Source organism: Gobius niger, assembly GCF_951799975.1.
Source record: "Gobius niger genome assembly, chromosome: 21".
Classification (NCBI taxonomy): Eukaryota; Metazoa; Chordata; class Actinopteri; order Gobiiformes; family Gobiidae; genus Gobius; species Gobius niger.
The window spans coordinates 16,067,695-16,088,724 of NC_136872.1; the positions used below are offsets into that span (position 1 = coordinate 16,067,695).

Genomic DNA, 21,030 nt, shown 5'->3' on the forward strand with positions numbered 1-21,030 from the left:
CATTTTAAAAAGTGAAAGTATAATCAACAGGAACACACGTGCGTTTGTTTGGTGTTCCAGACCATAAAGCCCTCCACTCATAATGAAGCCAGAAAATAAGATGAAAAAGTTTAAAATCTCAAGATAATTGTTTACCTTTTGTTTTTTTCGTATTTGTATCGTATACTGTGTGGTCCCTGCTCTGCTATATTTGACCAAATCCCATGTGCCATTTTTTTTTTTTTTACCCTGTTTTTGGTCTGCCCTTTTGTTTTCCTTTGTGGGGGATTTTTGTGTTGATTTTAACAAGCAGAAATACCGAAGAAGTGAGGTGACATTTTATTTCTCCATTTGTTTGTGCCAAAGTCCGCCAAAAGACCACGGGGGTGTTATTAGAGTCAAGCTTTTATTTTTATTTTTTTACACATCACTGGTCACCTTCACCTGCACTTTCAGCTGCTCTATAATATTTACGCAATAATGACGTTTTGACGTGGCCGTGTTTGTTTTCCTTAGCACCGAATACAGGCTAAACATATCAATACAATTCTTGCTGCTACTTCTCCATTGCCTACTTTATTTTACTGAGCAGAAATGTTGAGGACATGCCTTTGTTTATGTTGTATCTGGGCTCTGCTTTTATTTCAAATAGCTTAAACATTAAGTCTGCTGTGATCATTTCGTTTTGCAGATTTTAACAAAACCCCATAGGCTGATGCGTCATTATACTTCAGTTAAATAAAGTCCAATAATGGTAGTTTTAGAATAAGCTTCATTATTTTTGGCCACACTGTATAGGAGAAAACAAGACCAGACGCTTTAAATATTTGTCTGGACTTTTATTGTGCAGCATTTTTTCCCCCAATGTGGTTTTACACTGTAAATGTCTCATAAAGTGAATCTGAATCTGAAGAGAGGTTTATTTTCATGAGGCTATATTTCTAATGCAGCTCTTATTCATTGCCCACAACTGTTTGCGTTTGTGCGTAAACAGTGGTTGGGGCGCAGACGCTTGCCCGTGCGTAAAGAGCGCACAGAGACGACAGCCCGGGAGAACCGATGAGGACCAGCTCCGAGGCGCGCACGGGACGGGCTTGAAGCTGAGAAAAAAAAAAAAAAAACCTGCGGAGAAACCGGGTCATGTTCTCGCGCCTGATGGTTGTACGCCTCGCGCGCTCGTCTCTTGTCAAAACGTGCCCTCCTCCGCGCGCCAATCGCAGGCCGCGCTGTGTGGGCAGGAAGTGACGTCACGTGCTCCTGTCTCGGTAAAGTGGACCGTGTCGCCAAAGATCTGAGGCACAACAGCAGCTCCTCACGGCCGCAGCGGAGGTCTGTGCGGTAACGATCACACCAGTCACAGTGCACGTCCCGCGGACACTGCCCCCCTCTCTTTCCACGGGATCCCCCCCTCCCGCCCCCTCCAGACCCCAGACCAGAGCTGCCCCCTGCACTATGCCCCGGAGTCACCGCTGAGCCGCTCCCGGACACGCTCAAACTTTTGCTTTGTTTCCTGCGTGGACGCGTCATGTCGGAGTCCTGAGACCGGCCTTTGCCTGGACCCGAGGTTTGTTTAGGTTTTGGGGCATGCGGATAGAGGACCACGAGCACAGGCAACGACAACACCGTCCACCACGCGAGGTTGAGCGCGCGCAGAGCACCAGCAAGACACTCTTTAAATGTTTGACCAAACCACGGCGATGGGAGATGGGAGCCACCGCTGTGGACCCAACCCGCTGTGCCCGGACAGGAGTCGGTCTCCGGTGCAGAGCTCCACGGACACACCGGGCACCTCCGCGTCCACTCCCACGTCCTCGAGCGAAGACGGTCACGACAAACTGCTGGGAGTGGACCCGGACTACTGCCGCAGGATCCTGGTCAGAGGTCAGTCCTTTACCCACAAAAGCACAACACAGGGAATGTACCGTTATCCAAGTGCGCTTTGGAGCCTCTGACTCGGCCTCAGGCTGTTTCTGACTTCAAATAATAATCAGGCAACGCTTAGGATGAAATGAGCATCTAAACATGTCTCAGTTATTATAATTGCTCTTAGTTTTATTTTACTTCAAACAAATAAGCATCAAAACATGTCACTGCAGTCATCCATAACAACTTCAAATAGCCTAACAGTTCCCAGAAGTCGTAACAACACGATAATAAATAAATGGGTAACTCTTCATAATGACGTGTTCGGGAAAATTACTGTTCCAGTAAATGACTGAGTTTGTCTCTTTGTTCAAAGGAAATTGATTTGTGAGATCAATATGGAGACAAAGGCAAGACTTAAACGAAGATTGTAATTAGGTGTTCTGATAATTAAATACAAAAAGAGTGTCCCCTTCATTTTGTTTCTTAAATACGTTGCAGGAAAAACTACATTTAATCTATGTCAATAAAAGTAAAAGTTGTGTATTGGGGCCAATAACACAAATCAATTGTCTTAAAAAAAAAAGAGTCTAAAATAAAAATGGAGCAATGTGCAGCTGCATGAAAGATGAAAAATATAAAAATACAGTTTTTGTGCAACTGTACATTTATATTGCTGTGCACGTAATGAACAAAAAAAAAAAAACGGTGTTAAATATTGCTGTTTTGATTAGCTTTGTTACACTATAATATCTGGGTCCACGCCCAGAGCGGCAGCAGGAGGCCAGGGCTATAGACCCAACATCCGGGAAATTATTAAATATTCCCTAATCCTAAAATGCAACAGATCAGTAGAGTTGTATATTTAGATTTAACATTTTCGAATATGTGGACCCAAGATACAAATACAAAAGGAAATCTATTTTATTGTGTTTAGGCCAAGTAAAATAAAATAAGGGATCCTTGAAGCTCCGGGGTCAAAAAATGAGTAATGTTTTTTGGTAAATAATAAATCCGTAAAATAGAGTTGAGTCCATAGTTTTTTGTAACACAGCTTAGTTTATTTTTCTATATATATTTTTAAATAGTCCCTCATATTGCAAATAGATGACCAAATGTGCAAATTATTGACGTGTTACAGGATTTAGCCTGTGTTGATGAAGCAAAAGTGCACATATTGCTTTAGCTCATGTGAATCATTTGGAACGTGCTCTCCATAATTGTTTGGTCGTGAGTTTGTGAAATTGTAGCCTATACACATGAGGATGGAAGGAACAAAATGGCGAGCGAGAATGTGTGAAAAATGTAGCTGCATATTTACAAATGTATTATTGTTTGGTACAGGTTAGGAGAAGTAGTTGTTCCCCCCCCATCCCCTCCCCCAGATAAAGCTCGGCTGCAGTTGTCCTTGTTGTGGTCAGCGTTAACTGCGTCCTGGACATAGGTGTGTATCCGCAGAGGCTTGATCTGGGTTTAGAGCCGGGCATCGCATCGAGTGGCAACGGCATCATTCGTGTTTAAAGCCCGGAGTGTGAGTCTATGCGCCTGAGTGAGTGTGTGTGTGTGTGTGTGTGTGTGTGTGTGTGTGTGTGTGTGTGTGTGCGAGCGCGGGGTCACGGAGAGGTCAGCAGGTCTGTCGCGCGTTTCTTCTGCGCATGCGAAGCTCTTTCCGCACATTACCGACTCCTACACCGAACCGTACACACCGACGCCCTATATTTCTTTATTTAGGAGCTTTAGATGATGCTGGGGGCATCATTTAGCGCGTTACGCACAGCCATTACGTGTGCGTAAAGATGGAGGCATTAGGTAGCTGTGGCTTTATAGAGATCAGGCCTGTGGGCGAGTGGAGACTAAAATAACTCCGCAATTTACGAGTGTAATGCGAAACTGGGAAGTGGTGTTACACTGCGTTCATTACGTACTGCCTGATTCAGTATTATGGTGAATTGACAAACATTTTACGCACGGGGATCTTTACTGGACAATATAGCTCTACATGACCAAAACACTGTGCCTTACATCTATTCTAGCATTAGATTATTTACTTGCTTAGATTTTATTTTTAATGCCCCGTGTTTATTTAATACTCAATTGTGCTGATCGTGTGTAACGCTCTCCCATAGACAGACTCGCTCCGAGGAAACACGGTTCAATCAGATTACTTTCATTTTTCATTCAGGTCTTTTCATTTTTCATCCAAATGCATTTTTCATGACTCTAACCCCCCGGACAAAGAGTGAGTCCTATCCGCAGCGCTCTGTCTCTGAATGTGGTAAATACTAACAAATATTTCATACGTGACCAGGCGCAAATACCTGCACTGGACAAACTGCGAGTATATGGCTGCTGTTGAGTTATTTATGGAGCGTCAACACGAGAGACCAGGATACAATTGGTGCCTGGATCTATAACACATGCTAAATAACCTACTTAAACGTTCCTCATATAGTTTTAGCTTTATTTTAATGTATTTTTTTTTTCTTTCTCGATTGAAAGCATTTTAACTAAAGTAGTTCATCATATCGGCTGTGCTATTAGCGGTTTATACATTGTTAATGGACTACAGCTTCTATATTGGTCATGTTTTTATCATGCTAGTGTTTTGCATCGTGGCTTTGGGAAATTATATGACAGCTTTTATAATAAGACTATGACTATTAAAGGGGATTCATAGATAAATTACAGCAGGAAGATAAAACACGTTTTCAGTGTATTATTCATTACGCACTCGCTTCACTAATCTATACCTTTGTTACACCCTTTGAAAACTGCTACAAAACTACTAGATTACAATGGTTCAAATCAAATTTTAATTTCTAATCCAAGGCCAATCCCAGTAGACACTATTCTATTGGATAGTTATAGTAATTTATCAACATCAAGCCACACACATTATTTATTGTGTCGTATATTGTATTTTCTGTCTTGCGTTTATCCATGCTTGTTTGTGCGTTGTTGTTTGTTGCTGTTTTATTGGCTGCCACTGTCAGTTTTTGTTTGTATAAAAAATCCTTTTAAACTCCCATTTAGTCCATGTGCTGACTGGTGAGTGAGTCATAAGTAGTGCTGTATTGTCTAAATAAGTTGGAAATAGGCCTGAAGACGATGCCGCACTTTACGCACAGCTTTACGCACACTTTCCTCAGAACAGGGCTGTGTGGAAACTTGCCTGTATTTTTGTGGTGTGTTTGCATATCGCTGTTCATTACCGTAAAGATTATAAATCGACCAATATTCGGTTAAATTGAATATGTGGCGCTCGAAAATGGCACTAATGACATTCTGTATTTATTTTAATTTTATTCTTTCTCAGTAAAACACTCGTTTGTGTGTTTTATATGTCATCGTGTGCACAGATAAACTTGCCTTATCGTCTCCAACACAACTAATAGGCTACAAGTCACTGTCAACCTTTTATGCACCTCATGGCTTTTCTTGCTCAGGTTGATTAAGAATAAAACTGTTGCCATGGAAACACTCACACTGTTAAAAGCAGGAACAAAAGTCCAATTAACGTTTCACATCAGAGACAATTAGAGAACATTTCTATCGCGACAAATTATGCCATGCTGTTAGATTAGAGGCAAATAAACTCGCGAGTAATTGATGGTCGGGAATATTCAGTGAATGAAAAGGCTATTGCGCTAAAAACGTGCGTAAAGTGACGTTTGTTTTTGTTTTTTTCTCTCTCCACAGACGCCAAAGGCACCATAAGAGAAATCGTGCTGCCGAAAGGCCTGGACCTGGACCGGCCAAAGCGCACGAGGACGTCGTTCACGGCGGAGCAGCTGTACCGGCTCGAGCTCGAGTTCCAGCGTTGTCAGTACGTGGTGGGTCGCGAGCGCACCGAACTGGCGAGGCAGCTCAACCTTTCCGAGACACAGGTGAGACGGAAAATGAGACGCAGAAAAGAGGTCTTGGTTCTAATGGCGTTAATCAGTTGTGTCTGTTGGCAATTTATTTTCTATGGCCTAAAAACGAAAGCTTTTCCAAATCGAACCGGTCACATAAAACGATATCTTGTAGGTTTGTCTGTTATTATTTATTGACATGACGGAAGCAGGTGCACTGGTACAGACTACGTAGTCAGCTCGTGGGTCAATCAGAACTGAGAGACGGGATAACCACGCCCACACATTCACTAACGCGTTGTTATTGCACTGTTGTTTTGAACAGCCCGAGCCTATAGACTTATTATAGACTGTTTAGGTCCATATGATTCAATACAGTACATTCAATCATTCATCAAGTGTATTAACCTGCACATGGCCTACAGATACAATAATATTTTAAAGTCCCATTTTAAACCCCAGAACGTAGACATTATTATGATTGTTCTGATTATTGTCATTATTATTTGGAAACAGGTAGCACGTCTATTTATTCTGTTGGATCCACATATAAATCTTTTTCAAGTTAAACTTTCTGGTAAATTATATACATTATGTTTTCTATAAAGCCATAGGCCTCTGTGTGTGTGGCCTAAAGCAAGTTTACAGTGAGGGCCCTGCGGATGATTGGACAGGACGAGTCAGGCCCCCCCACTCACACACACACATTGTAACTGTGGACCATTTTCTGTGCATACGCAATTCTGTACATTTATGACAATTGTGGATATTTCAGCCAAAGTATTACTTCACAGAAAGTAAATTATAATTGTGTGTTGCTGTTATATAATATTTATTAATTAGGCAAATTGATCTGCAACACTTTGGATCAATAAGAGCGCTGTTTAATCTAACTGTGCCATTTTCAATACAGTCATAAGCCTCACACTTCATTCAAACATCCCCGCAGACACTGTAGTCCCGCCTCCTGTGTTTGTGGTGGCCCTGCGTCATGACGCAGTTGGCACGCAGCGCATGGAACGACCTCTGGGATTTTTACGCATCTAAGTTGCAGCAAAAGTGAACTGCACTAGCTCAATGATTATTATTATTTTTAATTACTATATTATTATTTTTAAACTTATTTTCAATTATTATTTTTAGTTCTCTCTCTGTGTTATTTCTGTTTTGTTTTGTTTTACGCTGTTTTGCCATAACAGCTGCTGTTTTAGTCAAATATAAGCTCTGTTTCACACAACTTCAAGCGCTCCTACTTTGGTCAGGGCAAAAACACAGGTTATATTGCAGATTTTTAATGTATTTTTGATGTTCCCTTCAATTTGACACATATGTTGTATTGTATCCCACAATGAATCACGTGCCATTAGGCTATATTCATTTTCGGGCACCAGTGAAATGATGTTCTTTATGCTTACTTGCATATATCATGCCTGTTTGATTATTTTACACTTACTGTAGGCACTCTCTTTTCTTTTTCTGAGGTAAAGAAACGAGATGCCCATTATATGCCAAAGCATGTTGTGGATTCCCCTTTTACGCACCGCTCGAATAAGCCCCTGAGAGAGTGCAGTGTGTCCTATAGTTGTGTGTATTTTTGTGCATACGTCTGCGTACTACTTGTACGTGTGTGTGCGCGCGCGCGGGTGTGTGTGAGCGCCAGAGTGGCCCTCGTTAGCGCTGACACTCGGGGTGTTAATGGGAAAGGCCCGCGCTTCCTGCTGCTCATGAGGATCCCCAGCTCGTCCTGTGATTGGCTGAACGCGCCTGTTTGAAGAACAAGAAAAAAAAAGGAAAGGAAAAAGAAAACACCTGACCTTCGAAGCAGAAAAAAACCTAAATAATAAAAAACTTCACCGCTAATGGCGCGAAATATTAAACCCAGAGAACAGCGAGCCTTTAATACTGCGCGTTATGGCAGCTTTTAAACCTAATTGGTCCTTTCTGATTGTGCGCCTTTTATTGGCACCTTTTTAGGCAAATGCACCATTCAAGGCTAATTAAATACAGCCTGGAAGCTTTAAAAGTTGTGTTTTATGTTTATTATGTCATTTCAAGTGTTTGTTGGTGTTTTTCTTCAAGGATTCGGCTGCAACTTGATTTAATCACAAAGAGAAACCCTTGGATTTCCATTTGGAGATAAAGCGTCTATTATGGCACAAATTGTCCTGCATGGGCGTATCCATTAATCAAAAGACACTCTCCCGTGTGCTTTACTTCAGATTTCTTTACAAATATTTGACGAAACTTGTACCAAAGGCCCGCCTCACCAAACAAAAACAGTCTTTGTTTTGGTGTATGTGACCACGGTCCTCTTTACAAGCGCGTAACGCAGAAATGTAATTACGCGCTAACACGGGAGGCTGGACCGTTAAGTGTTTTTTAACTATGTTTGAGGATTTGATCATTGACCCATGGTGTAACTCCAATTAGTTTGGTCAGGTATTCTTTGTGAACACGCAACGAGGCACGCACACAAACCCATGCAGAACACAAGAGACACAGAGTACCACCATTTCACGCGTATAGGTTTTATCTCTCCTCTAAAAAAAACAATTCAAAAAAAGCAACATGTGCAAAAGGCCCCCCTATTCTGCGGCTTGCGAAAGAGAAGTCTAAATCTGAAGGGACCTTCCTGTTTAAATACGGGTCAAATTGAAAAATGTCAAGATAAAGCTCGTGAAACATTTAGGCTAAATAACATAAAGGCTGTAGCGTTTCTTTCCTCTTAGCAGAACAGAGTGTTACATATGAATGAATTAATATGCTAAGTTGTACACCATTAATTTGACGTGTTTTCCCAATATAACTCATCCTTATAGCGCGTGCCTTTGCGTAACCTAATGCTGACCATCAAAGAGTCCAAAATGCGTTAGTCGTTTTCACTTGATAAAAGTGGTGCAATTTTCACATACAACAAGATGAATGTTTTTAAGTTTGTACAGTTCACTCAGGCAGATGCAGGGGAAAAAAAAGCTGCCTCACTAAATCCAAATAATTAGGCAACATTTGGTTCTGCCTGTATCTCCTTGGCCCGTGCGTCATTACGCAGCAATTTTCCGTTCTCCGGGATCTGTCACCGGGCAGAGCTCTCGCCTGATCCCGGCAGGTGGCTCCCCGCTACAGGCTAAAACGGCAGGAGGGGGCACATTCTGCATGTGTGTGTGCGTGTGTGTGTGTGTGTGTTTGGGGGGCACGACTGTGGATGTGTGTCAGGGAAATACTGGCGAAAGGGCGGGCACTGCACAAACGTCCGAAAAGAGCATGACGTGAAAAATGAAAACAATGCGTCAAAGCAAGCAGGATTGCACATGTAATGAAGACACGGGAAGGTAGGCCTTACACGTCTTTGATAACAGACGCCTTTCTTTGGGTTTTAATGGCTATAGAAAGGAAGTAAGTAATGAGCGCATGTACTTGTAATTGCTAAGCTTTTGCATGCGTTTAATTCCGATTGCGTAAAACCATAAATTAGTGGGTTCATTCGGTGTCATTCCAAATCCACAAGAGGAATAAGGACTTGATCCATTATTTCAGAACCGAAAGTGAATTGAAAAGTCCTTAGTCCTTTATTGAGCTCACGCTGCGGGCACTAATTGTTTTTTTTACAGCCCGCGCACAGCTGACCAATGCGCTGAAACTCTGTCAGTCTGTCGCACTGGAGCAGGTCCGTTTGAAACACTCGCTATAGATTTAATATGGTGGCCCCAAGTTTAATCCAGGCGCAAATGGGAACGCGCGGGCGGGCAGGAAGGTACAGGCTTAGCGCTGTTTCTGATGGGAGTCCTGTTTAATCTGTAATGCAGAGCAAGCTGAACATTGCACAGATGTTTGCATTGGGGTTTGCTTCATGCTCGTTTGTTGTGGGTTGTTTGAGGACATGGAGAAAGTGGATAGGGTAACTTTTGCTTCAATTTTGTGTGCCTTATAGAAAGGAGAGAGAGGGGTGGGGGGCATATTCAGATTCAGATGCCTGCAGAAGGTCAACAGATGGACAGGGAAATCCTCCCATGAAATGTATTGGTGCAGGATTGGTTTCACAAGTGAGAATTTGATGTTTGAGGACCATTATCAAAACATCTGTGCTGGGTTCACAGTTTCAAGAGAGAGCATTTACAACTAAACCTTTTTACGCAGATTTAAGCTTCCTTTATCCAACCCGAATTTTGCATCTTTATTGTAACATAGAGTGTCAAAATCACTCAAAAAGCTGGAACTGGAGCTTCTACACTAAAGGACAGTGTAATTATTTAGATTTTTTTGGGGTCATAATGACAGTGTTGCGGATAGATAATAGGGGCAATTGGTGTGTGTGACTGAATAAATCTGTTTACCGTCCAACAGGCTCAGAGTAACAGGTGTCGCGTCGGATCACTCTCTGTTTGCTCAATGTTTACCTTGATACCAAGCGGCCCCGAGCTCTGCGCGTGAGTGAGCGTGGATTTACAGCAGGTCCGCTTCAATCGCGAAATACTACAGGAAACCAGACAGGTTTTTTTTCAGAAAAGGAGGAGCTGGAAAGTGTGTCAATGTACAAAAATACACCTAAATGAGAAGAAGAATCAAACAGAAGCATTACAGAGGCCTATAGTTACTGTATGTATTGTATTATTCAATATAGTGAAATGATAACATAGCATCCAAACACATCCCCACTTTGTTGTCATAAGCCATGATGAACGTCTTTATTGTACATTGTTGTCTGGGCACTTGTCTGGGATCCACCATGACGCGCAGTGGGCAGATGTGGCTGCATAAAGGGACAATTGTGGCGTCTCCGGAGATATAGGAAGCGAGCAGACGGTACGGAGCACTGTGCCTCTCATTCATTGATAATAGAATCGTGGTTAAATATAGGAACGTAAGCAGTTATTGGCGTGTGGCTGTAACATTGTGTGGTGTGGAACTTTAACTATATAGGGACGGGTGACATCTTTGATTTGAGTGATTCCAAGGAGTGTGACGACATAAAATCCAATACAATGCTTGAAAATGTGGGAAAATGCCAATACTGCTCACCTGCTCAATGAAAAGGAGAAAGTAGTTTTAACCATTTAAATGAGCAAAGAAAACAAATAGATGTACTGAAAACATCACCAACCCCTGTACCGCCTTTAGCCCATTGATAACTTTCCTTTGCCCTTTTAATTCGACGTGATTTTTAAGGCCTTTTGTCCATAGTGCAATCAACTGATGAGATAATCGGATGGACGTATTAGCAATTATATGGCCGCGCTTGTCCTAAATCACCGCCGCACCGACTTGCTTCATCAGCGGCTGGCGAGCGAATAGGCGGCGCGCGTGTCTGGATAAGGAAGGTATAATTTTCTAAACATATGGAGCGGCCGTGTAATCCTTGAGCCAGGAAATCAGACACGAGTGCTTTTCACATGGCCAAACGCCGCAGGTCCTGAGAGATGTCGGACAATCGGCGTCGGGCAAAGTGCTGAATGGAAAAGTAACTGTGTGTGTGTGTGTGTGTGTGCTGTGTTCAAATGTGTAATGCGGACTTAGGTCACCTGTCTGGGAGATTATAGGCCACACACTATCAACAATGTCTGGACAGGCCAACAATGAATAGGTACTTCATTTAAAATCATAAAACATGGACGCTCATTATCTTTAAGAAAGCATTTTATTTATTTATGCATTCCCCTGGCTTGCTCCGGAGCCCTACAACAAAGCACTTATTTGTTCCTTTAGCCCGGGGAGTTCCTGTCTGTGCTTCGGGTCCCTGCAAAGTCGACAAGTCAAGTATAGAAAACCCTAGTGTTGGACTCAGCGCCACATTTTGGCTGAAGGTAATGGGAAATTTGGGAAACGGTGGGGTGACACGCAAGAAAAGTCATGGCCCGCATCCAACGCCCCGCTGTGCCTTTGCCAATGGGTGTAGCAGGGGTTTCCTGAGAGAAGAGAGGGAGGTAGAAGCAGGGAGAGGGAGAGGAGAGAGAGGAAAGAGGAGAGGAGAGGAGGGCCGCAAAACAGTGAACCAAGTGCTTTTGAGCTAAGGAGGATTAAGCAGCCATATCTACAGCCATTCTATAAGACGGAGTTAACCCCGGCCTGAACCTGCTGCACATGTGTTGCACCCATAGGCCCGGGCCGGTTTGTGCAGGGGTGGGATAGGGACTTCGCTGCGGGCTGGGCCGGATCGGGACGGCCCAGAGAGGCTGGACAGGGAGCAGGGAAACAGGGGGCGGGAGAGAGAGGGTCTAAACTGTGGGATATACGGTGATAAAAGCTAGTAAGGCCTGTTTCAGCTGCATGAAGGGGTATTAGGCCTTTATATGCAGTTTATTTCATGAATGAGCTAAAATTATTTCATTTAAAACAGACTAATATTTATTCAAATAAAAAAGGCGGACTATTAACAACATTTTACCAGTGATCTGAAAGTATTTGTGGGTCGGAATTAATTTAGTTGTTTGTTCTGTAACAATAAAATTAACCGTATTATTGCACATAAATGAAAAGTGTCAGGAATAATTACGCTTAATTATAATCAGCATTTTGAATAAATTACACAAAGGGAGAAAAATTGAATTAGACACATTCGAGAACATAGTGATAAAGGCTTTTAATTATTTATTGAATACCCACAACTAACTATCTTGTGCTAAGTCAGTGTTAGTTTTACAAAATCTGCTCACATACTATTATCACAGTACTATTATCTTTCCTTGTTAATGTTTGCTTGCTTTGAAGTGAGCCATACAGTAGAAGGTCATGACTGGGCCTCTTGCATTTCCATTAGATTACATACATATCTCCACATAATGCAGCTAAACATTCCCCGCTCTGGTGTGTGCACTTCAGTGGCTGTCCCGTCGGCCGTTTCTCACTTCAAACGAGGAGAAAATGGCCGTTCGTTCATTGTGCGGCGTCACATGATTGGGATCAGGGGTCCGAGTGGAAGAGGTCGTGCAAAGTGTGAAACCAAAGTGTCTGTCTTAAACGCCGGGCAATCCTTTCACTCCACTCCCCATTACAGTATTAGAGACGCAGGCTGTGCAGAGTTTAATGCTTCACTAACATCTTTCTATCCAGCTTTGAAGCTACGTGAAGCGCAATGGCATTTTCTTTTGTCAATATTTTGGACTCTTTATCACCATTTAGTGGAAGCATGTCACTAGAAAGTCAGATACGTTTGTTACAATCATATTTTCAAAGGCCCTGTACCTGATTTTCAGAGACCAACATTGTCATGGTAATGAAACAACAACAACAGCCAGATTGTCAATCGATAAAAAGGCTTTATAATTAGCTGTACAGCTCACACAAGTGTGCTTTTAAAGTACACTGCAGGACAAAGGGAATTTTAACCCACATAGGCCAAATAAGAACCTCTAAAAGTCAGGATCGCACAACCCCACTTTGTTAACCCTTGCACACTACTTTCCTTTTATTTTCCCAAGTCAAGAAATCTAATAATTTAAAGCATATTTTAATAGTCACAACACATTTATTAATAAAAAAAAAGGAAAAGGAAGAAAGACAGAAGGAAAAGCTGAAACATGGACAAATTGCAAATGACAGTGAGTTTATCCGTACTAATAGTGAACAGCTTTGATATCATTGATAATCAGTGAGGGGTTTAATTTATTATTTTTATTCTTGAGAAGTGTTACTGTACTTCTGTGTGTGCGAGTTTTCAGTTCATGCTTTTGACCAAAGAGTGCAGCTTTGTGAACTGAGTCCTAATAAAGGCAACAGTGCGTAGTGTTCGGGGGAATGTGTGCAGTCTGGCAGGAAGTGTTTTATCTTGAAAGGCCCAACAGGGACAGGAGCTCCACATTAGCACTGGCTCTTCACCGCATCAGCAGCAAACTGGAATTGTAACTGTATTGATTGTGCATCGTCCAGGATAAATCAATCAACTGAGGAAAAACTGTAAAATACTGTATTTTTTTTGTTGTTATTTAAGGCCAAAGTCTTAAAGCGATACATGCCAGTTTCTTGTGATTGACATAAAGTTAATTTTCCTCTATTGTATACTGGCATTTACCCATAAATATAAAAAAAACACAATCAGCCCTGTAACAAATGCCTCGTGTTTATTCCTTATTTTGTCCCGTCGAGGTTTATCAAACAAAGTCACATATGGATCGTGTGTTGATCTGCGTTGGGCCTTTAGCTGGCTTAACCTTTATACCTCCCCATAGCCCACTTCTCCTGACCCTGGGTTTGCATCTGTCTGTATCCGAAACGCCGCCATCCCATTGGCCGAGCCCCTGGCCCATTGAGCCTTATAATAGACCAATCATCGCGGACCAATCATCTCCCTGTGACCTTGGCTTTACCCCGTCCCGCTTAGACATGTCCCCACACTCAGATTCATACAGTGTGGTCTTTCGATGCCGTGGAGTCGTCACTTAATATGTAAAGTTAAATCCCTTTTACAAGTGTCTCCGGAAAGGCACAAGAAAATATCCATAGGCCACTTTATTACCATAATAGGAATTCAAAATCAATTTATTGCACTTCAGTAACAACGATTGGAATGATTTAGGTGCAATATCTTAAGCAAATATATCCATAGAGTCCTAATGTATTTAAACCTGCTGCTTTATATTAGTCCAACAACAGTAAAAGCAGCAGTTTTTATGTTAGATTTTTCTTAAAACAAAGCACAATTAACATATCCCTTTTGTGTTAACGCATAAGTTGCAAATCTGATCCAAATACTTTTTTTTTCATGTGACCATAATTTAATTTAATGGCAAATGATGCCAGTGCAAAAGAAGGGTTGCTTTTATATGAGTAACATTTTTGAAAAAATACTGTTTATGAGAAAATAATGATGGAAATTAGTGATAAAAATGACTGATTACTTTGAAAATAATAATCATACTACCAGCTGAATTGAAATATTGACTGAATAAACACTAGGTTAAAGCTGAGCAGTGCCTAATTGATGATGGATGAATATTTCCAATGCTGACTACATTTTTACAGCCTTTATTACTCTTGTGTTCACAGTATTGCCATGTTTTATTTGGTGTAATGTCATTTCTCGTCATATCAGTAGAAGCCTCTCCGTCCTCTCTCCTCGCCCTTGTTTTCGCTCTGGTGTTTGCTTGTTTGCACTTACGGTTGGATTCCCTGTTGCAGTGTGAAGATTTTTCATCATATTCTATGCCTCTCCCTCCTCTCACCTGTGCCCTGAGTGTGGGGCAGGTCAGAGGCCGAGCCCGGGGCAAGCGCAGGTCACACCAGATCCAGATCTCCCTCTGTAATCTCTGCCCTCGCTCTGAACCCTGGATCCCATTAAAAAGGATTTACATCCAATAGTGTAGATGTACCAAAGGCAGCTTTGCTTTCTTCTCTTCTCATCATTTTCCCCCTCTAATAAAATCCCTGTATAACACCAGCCCCCCTCCGTCTGGGACTGGAGGGCAGCGATGTGTACACAAGGGTGAGTCCCGCCCACACCCGGGGATAAAGCCACGGGATTGGTCGCTTACTTGAGCTGCACTCAAAGCCTTTTATGGGATGTGGATGTTTGGCAAGCGATGGAGCATGAGTAAAGTACTGCAGCTGATCTTAGAGGGGCAGTGTGTGAGCTAACGAGCACCAAACAGGCCGACTTTTAAAACGCAGAAGAAGAAACGCAGGGTGCTCCTCTCGTTTGGGCCTGTCCCGTCAGTGGTGCTATATGTCTTTGGGTCATCACTGTAAGTCGGGCTGGCGTCAGTGCCGCGCTGAGCCGCTGCGATCCCATTATTCGTGCCGTGATCTCAGTGCAGTCTGTTGTTTGTGGAGACTTCACGGAGACATGATACAACAACTGCAACTATACTACAGACCCCTCATTCAATCTGTCAGTCACTTTAACGGTATTATATTAGCATCAGAGTAAAGATATGTGTTGAGGTGTCTTCGGCCAGACACTCAACCAATCTACTATTTTGTACTGTTCTGTCAACACTTCCCAAATGACTGTGCATTGCTGATTAAAAAGAAGTGAAAAACAAAGCAAAGAGTCCTCTAGTTTGTGCCACCAAAGCTCAAGCAATGCACTACAATTGAAGATACATAGAAAACAATAAATGGACATGAAATAGCTATGTTTCAAGACACATTAGTTTGGGCCAGGTGATGGGTATGCAAAAAATGAAGGCCTTTATAGATGCTTCAAACTCTTATCTGTCCATCCAAAGGAGCAGAAAGTGGTCTACAGTATTAGCACAGCGATATGGGCATGCAGACTGTACACTGTCCCATCGTCTGAAATACTCGCCCTTCACTAATAATCCTATTTAGACACATCATTATTAAGTGCTCAGAGGATAAATCTAGGCGCCACCGTCGGACTCACCTGCATAATGATGACAGGAGAGAATCAACGCAGCACAGCCGTCAAGACACGGTTTCATTGGACTTCAGGGGTGTTCGGATGGAGTGGACTTTTCACTTCTTATTCCCCAAGTTCCACTGCAAAGAAACAAAACAAACAATTAAAAACATGTGAATGCACAGACAGACAGTCAACACTATTAATGAGAAGCAAAACTCTTCTGCAAATCTAGGACTCTTTCATTTCCTTCATCTTCTCTCGACCTGCTTCACCACATGCACAGCGCGGCTCAGCAGTGTATATCAAAAAGTCGGCCAGCGTCATGCATTTTTCATGTGTGTGAACTCTCTGGGAGTGTGTGTGTGTGTGGGCACGATCTCTGCGATCTCGTGACCTCCGTGTGCCCTCCAATCAACATCAGGCTCGGCACAACTTCGCCACACGCTATACATTAGAAGCTACACTGCGGCGCATAAAAAAAACATGGGGGACTCCATAGACAAGGACAGGCAGAGTTCACCGCGCTTCTCTTGACCCGAAGCGAGTGGCGTGACCAGCTCAGGTGCCTCTCGTGATACTAGCAAGTTGATTGGTTTTACCTCTCGATATTTGTTATTGTTGGATTATCCCGCACGAAGGGTTAAGGCGAGACACTGCATGCAACACTCTTTTCCCCCAGCTAAGGATTAAGGATACCCCTGTAGGATTGAGGTTCTGTAGGCTTCCACAAAATATAGTGCAATGTACAGGATATATCCCTTGAAATAAACATTATATTACACTCACAATACATTTTCTCTTTACATTTATGCCAGTAATGTACAGTAACAGTTTCAAAGATCTTTCTGCAGCCTGTATTTTTCCCTATTCACCAGTGTCTTATATTCATCTCTTACATGCAAACTTATAGAAGAATCTTGATTAAATAAAAAGAGAAATGACTACATGTCCAGTGGGCAGGGGATTACAGCCTCGGTGCTGCTCTGTGCGGATTTTGCGTGTTCAAACGGTTTATCATTAAGTTGTTGCGTGATGCTGCACGTTGCAAATGGGTTCACATTGAAGTCAACAACAAGATCATTGAGCTTGTCCACACCAAAACCCCAAATCATGATATTATAGCCCTTCTCTCTTGATTGATCTTTTCTTTATGTCATTCTTCGATTCAGAGAAAGGTACAGTACAATGTAGTAAATGCTTTGTATCACGACCACAAAACATGTTGCTTCTTCACAGGCTGGGTCAATAACCAATAGAGAGACAAAACCTCGAGGAATATTAAAGCTGTGGTATTCAAATCATTTTCTTGTTGAAGAGTAAACTTAGTTTGGAACCATAGATCCACACTGTAAACGTGACATTTGCAAAAGAAAAACAGCACTGTTGGGAGTCAAAATATAGCACATTTTCCTCCAGCGCAAACCAGGAAGTCAGAGGCTAAAATTAGCAGTGATAGCTTGGCGGACCCCCCTGTTCACGTCTCAACTCTGTCTCGCTATGAACTCTGGCTTCTGAATAACTTAAGCGATATTTCAGGATTTTTTGACATAGGGCCTCATTTCCTAGTTATCCAGAGTGTTCTTGCTTTTTTTAAATTCATGCAGTCCTTCTATTTGAAGAGTTTAGTGGTGCTAGGCTAGTGCTTGCGAATGTCTATGGCACAAGTAGCCTGCATTAAAAACAGTCTGACCCAAGTACAGTGCACCTGAGGCAAAGCACTTATAACACCAGACTACCCATATAAATGTCTGTGTCGAAAGAATATAATAAGTGATTTGCCTCAGGTGCACCGTGCTTGGGTCAGACTGTTTTTATTGCAGGATAGCTGATACCATAGACATGCGCTAGCCTAGCACTAGCCTAGCACCACTAAACTCTTCAAATATGAGGATTACATGAATTAAAAAAAAATCTCCAGAAATCCACAACGCTCTGGATAACTAGGAAATGAGGCCCTAGGTCAAAAATCTTGAAATATCCCTTTAAGAGAACAGTCGGGATGTTGCGCCACAAAACATGGAACTTCTTCACAAGTCTTTCGGAGCAGGGCTTCAAAAGACTGATCTTTGCACCCTTGGATGTCATTGGCTCTGTCATTAACCACCTTTATGAGGGTTCAGAATTGTGCTTTAATGAAAACCTTAAAATATGACTCAATAATCATAATCCAATGAATCTAACAACTTGTCACTCGTTGTTGTTCCAGGTGAAAGTCTGGTTCCAGAACCGCAGGACGAAGCAGAAAAAGGACACCACGAAGGATTCGGACAAGCGCTCTTCCTCCACCTCCGAGTCCCTGGCGACCTGTAACATCCTGCGCCTCCTGGAGCAGGGCCGGCTCCTGTCTGGCCCCGCCCCGCCTCCGAACCCGCTCCTGGGCCCCCCGCACCACAACGGCTCCCTCCTGAGCAGCCCCGGAGCCTCCTCCACTTCCCCCAGCATCAGCAGCACCCCGCCCACCTCTCTGTCAGGGGCCACCTTCGGGCTTTCCCTGCCCTCTCTCGGAGGCACCCCTCCCTCGCCGCGCCTGGGCGTCCCACCGCCGCACTCCCTCTGCTTCTCCATGCCGCTGCTAGGGGGCGCTCACCACGAACTGACCTCGGCGTACGGCTGCGGCTCGTCTGCCTTTGAGCCCTACATGAGATTAGACAGAAAAGAGGCGGACCTGGGGGGGAAGAAGACTGTCTCCTAATCGGGACAAGGAAAGAGCAGAGGTCCAAGGACGTTCCCCTGAGGCACTCTTTTTGTGTTTTGCGGCCAGGACACGATGTGAAGGAGCCCAAACTCTTCCACAATAAAAAAAAAACAAATAACTTTTGTGAATTTTTGATCCGTGGTGTGCGTCGCCCTGATAGACTTCCAGTGGTTTTAAATAACTTTCACTTTTGTCCTGTAAGTTTGTGTGTGTGTGTGTGTGTGTGTGTGCTGTTTCTCTATACAGGCCTTCATTTTACTGTTCAGGAAAAAAAATACTTGACTTGGATCATTCAGTATAAAGCAGCATTGAATGGACACCGTGTTTTTCAAAATAAGAAATGGCAGTTTGTACAAATCAGTCATCCAAGTGGCCATGTTTGAGTTTAGTTTACGTGCTATCACAGGAAAAAAAAAAAAGAAAAAAGAAAAGAATCGTAGCTTCTTAATATCAGTCTGTTATGTGTCCGGAAGTAGTTTTGTAAATTCTTTATTTGGTTGTGTTCGTGTAAAGAAACGATGTGCGACGGCATCTGGGAAGGACGGTGCAGATCTCACATATCTAGATCCGATTGTAGAAGGAAAAAACAAAACAAAACGAAAAAAAAAAAGCTGGTTAGACTCTGCCAAAGCGAGCAATGATGAAGCTTCTCATCGAGGTCAGGCATATTGTACTTAATGATCACTTTTCCACGTTGTCTGTAAAAATACTTTAGTTTGTGGGGGAACTTTGTAAAGACGTTTATTTAAAAGCTAAGCAAATTCAGCTCTTGTCATCATCTCTTTCACAGTTTTAAATAAGCTATAGGCCCACTAAAAACACCCCACGGTATTATTTATATACGTTTGTGTAATGTTCCCTTTTTGTTCAGGCTCCTCACTCAAAGCACTTTAAGTTTTGTAATCACTTCCACCCATCTTTGGCTTCTGAAGCTATTTAATTATAATTGAAAACACGCGGGTCGGGCCAGGGCAAGTCAGTCCAATCTAGGAAAAAAAAAAGAAATAATACATACGCCATTTGCATGTTTTAATTTGAATAATCACGGGGGGAGAAAGCTGCACATGCATTGGCTCTATCTGGAAATGTTGCGTTTTGCTCCCTGTCTTTCTGACGCCCAAAGAAATTCAAAAGTCACCCGCGAGAACCTGCAATTTGTAACCGCTTGGCCTCAATTTGCGCGTGTCATTCGAGTTATTGCCCCCCCCGTCTCCTCTTCGCTCCAAGCTAAACCATTTCCATCTATTTTTCTTCCCCCCATGTACCTATTCATTTTTCCATTGTGAGCCGTAATGCGTTTTCGCTCTCAAGGTGAATCCCTGGCCTATTAAAATCGGACACTCGCGTGACATCTAAAGCACACAAAAAAACTGGTATGTTTCTTTCTTTTTTTTCTTTTTTTTTTTACAGCTACAACACGCTTTATCTTTTAAAACGCTTTGACCTGCGAAATCTTCAACTCGCTGGTCCCTTTTTGCACCTGGTAACCGGTGACTCCTTGTCGACGCGCAAAGGCCGACGGCGCTAACGACAAACCCGTGTTAGCTTCTCCCGCGCTGTTGTCGTATTGTTTTCCATAGCAACATCCATAATTCACTCGCGAGACCCATGAAATATTGAGAAGAGTGCGATGGAGATGAAAGGTCGGGGTGTTTTTGCATTGTAGGACCTTTTTTGATCCAACGACGCCATTTTTTCCAAAACTGGAAATACGTTGCACGGCGTTAAATGTAAATAAAACGGATCGCAATGGTTTCCAATTGTAACATGTAACAGTAGTCAGGGTTTCTACAGGCACAGAAAGCTCGAGGAAAACAGAGGAACTTGGATTATTTTCAAATTGAATCAAATTGAATGCATTTAAGGCCTTGGATTTTTCATTCATCTAATGCAGGGGTGTCCAAACTATGGCCCGCGGGTCAACTGTGGCCCGCGGCCCACTTTTAATTGTCCCACTGCAAATTCTATAATAATAGATTTTTTTTTGCTTTAATTGAACATTAATAGAAAGCTTTTTTTTTTTTTAACTTTAATCATATTCAATTAAAAAGCATAGTTATGATTTTATTGATAATAGACAATAGAGGTGAAGTTATATATCTGACCTCCACTGAGTGTTTGTATATTTTCTGTATGTGGCCCTTAGTGAAAAAGGTTTGGACACCCCTGATCTAATGACTTTTAATGCTTTTAAAAGTGCCCTGTGGAAACCCTGTTCTTTTTTTTTGTTTGTTTGAGAAATGCTAGCCATGACCCAATTCTTAAGTGATGAATTTCCTATGTTCAGATATTTCAATTATGACCTTTTTTGCAGTAATGGTTTTCAAAACTATTCAATGCTCCTG

The 21,030-nt window shown here is 42.5% G+C and overlaps 1 protein-coding gene across 1 annotated transcript; it reads left to right on the top strand.

Annotated features, from left to right (window-relative positions):
• The first annotated feature begins 1,279 nt into the window (after positions 1-1,279).
• vax2 (ventral anterior homeobox 2) lies at positions 1,280-19,059 on the top strand. Its single transcript, XM_079579699.1, has 3 exons — positions 1,280-1,860; positions 5,542-5,729; positions 18,197-19,059. Exons 1-3 carry the CDS (start codon positions 1,656-1,658, stop codon positions 18,680-18,682), a joined length of 879 nt encoding a protein of 292 aa, XP_079435825.1. The 5' UTR covers positions 1,280-1,655; the 3' UTR covers positions 18,683-19,059.
• Positions 19,060-21,030: the final 1,971 nt, after the last annotated feature.

Excerpts from the sequence above, each read along its gene's own strand:
- vax2 (XM_079579699.1), top strand. The coding sequence starts at position 1,656 with ATGTTTGACCAAACCACGGCGATGGGAGATGGGAGCCACCGCTGTGGA. Across the intron at positions 1,861-5,541 it reads CCGCAGGATCCTGGTCAGAG|ACGCCAAAGGCACCATAAGA; the intron begins GTCAGTCCTTTA and ends CTCTCTCCACAG. Across the intron at positions 5,730-18,196 it reads TCAACCTTTCCGAGACACAG|GTGAAAGTCTGGTTCCAGAA; the intron begins GTGAGACGGAAA and ends TTGTTGTTCCAG.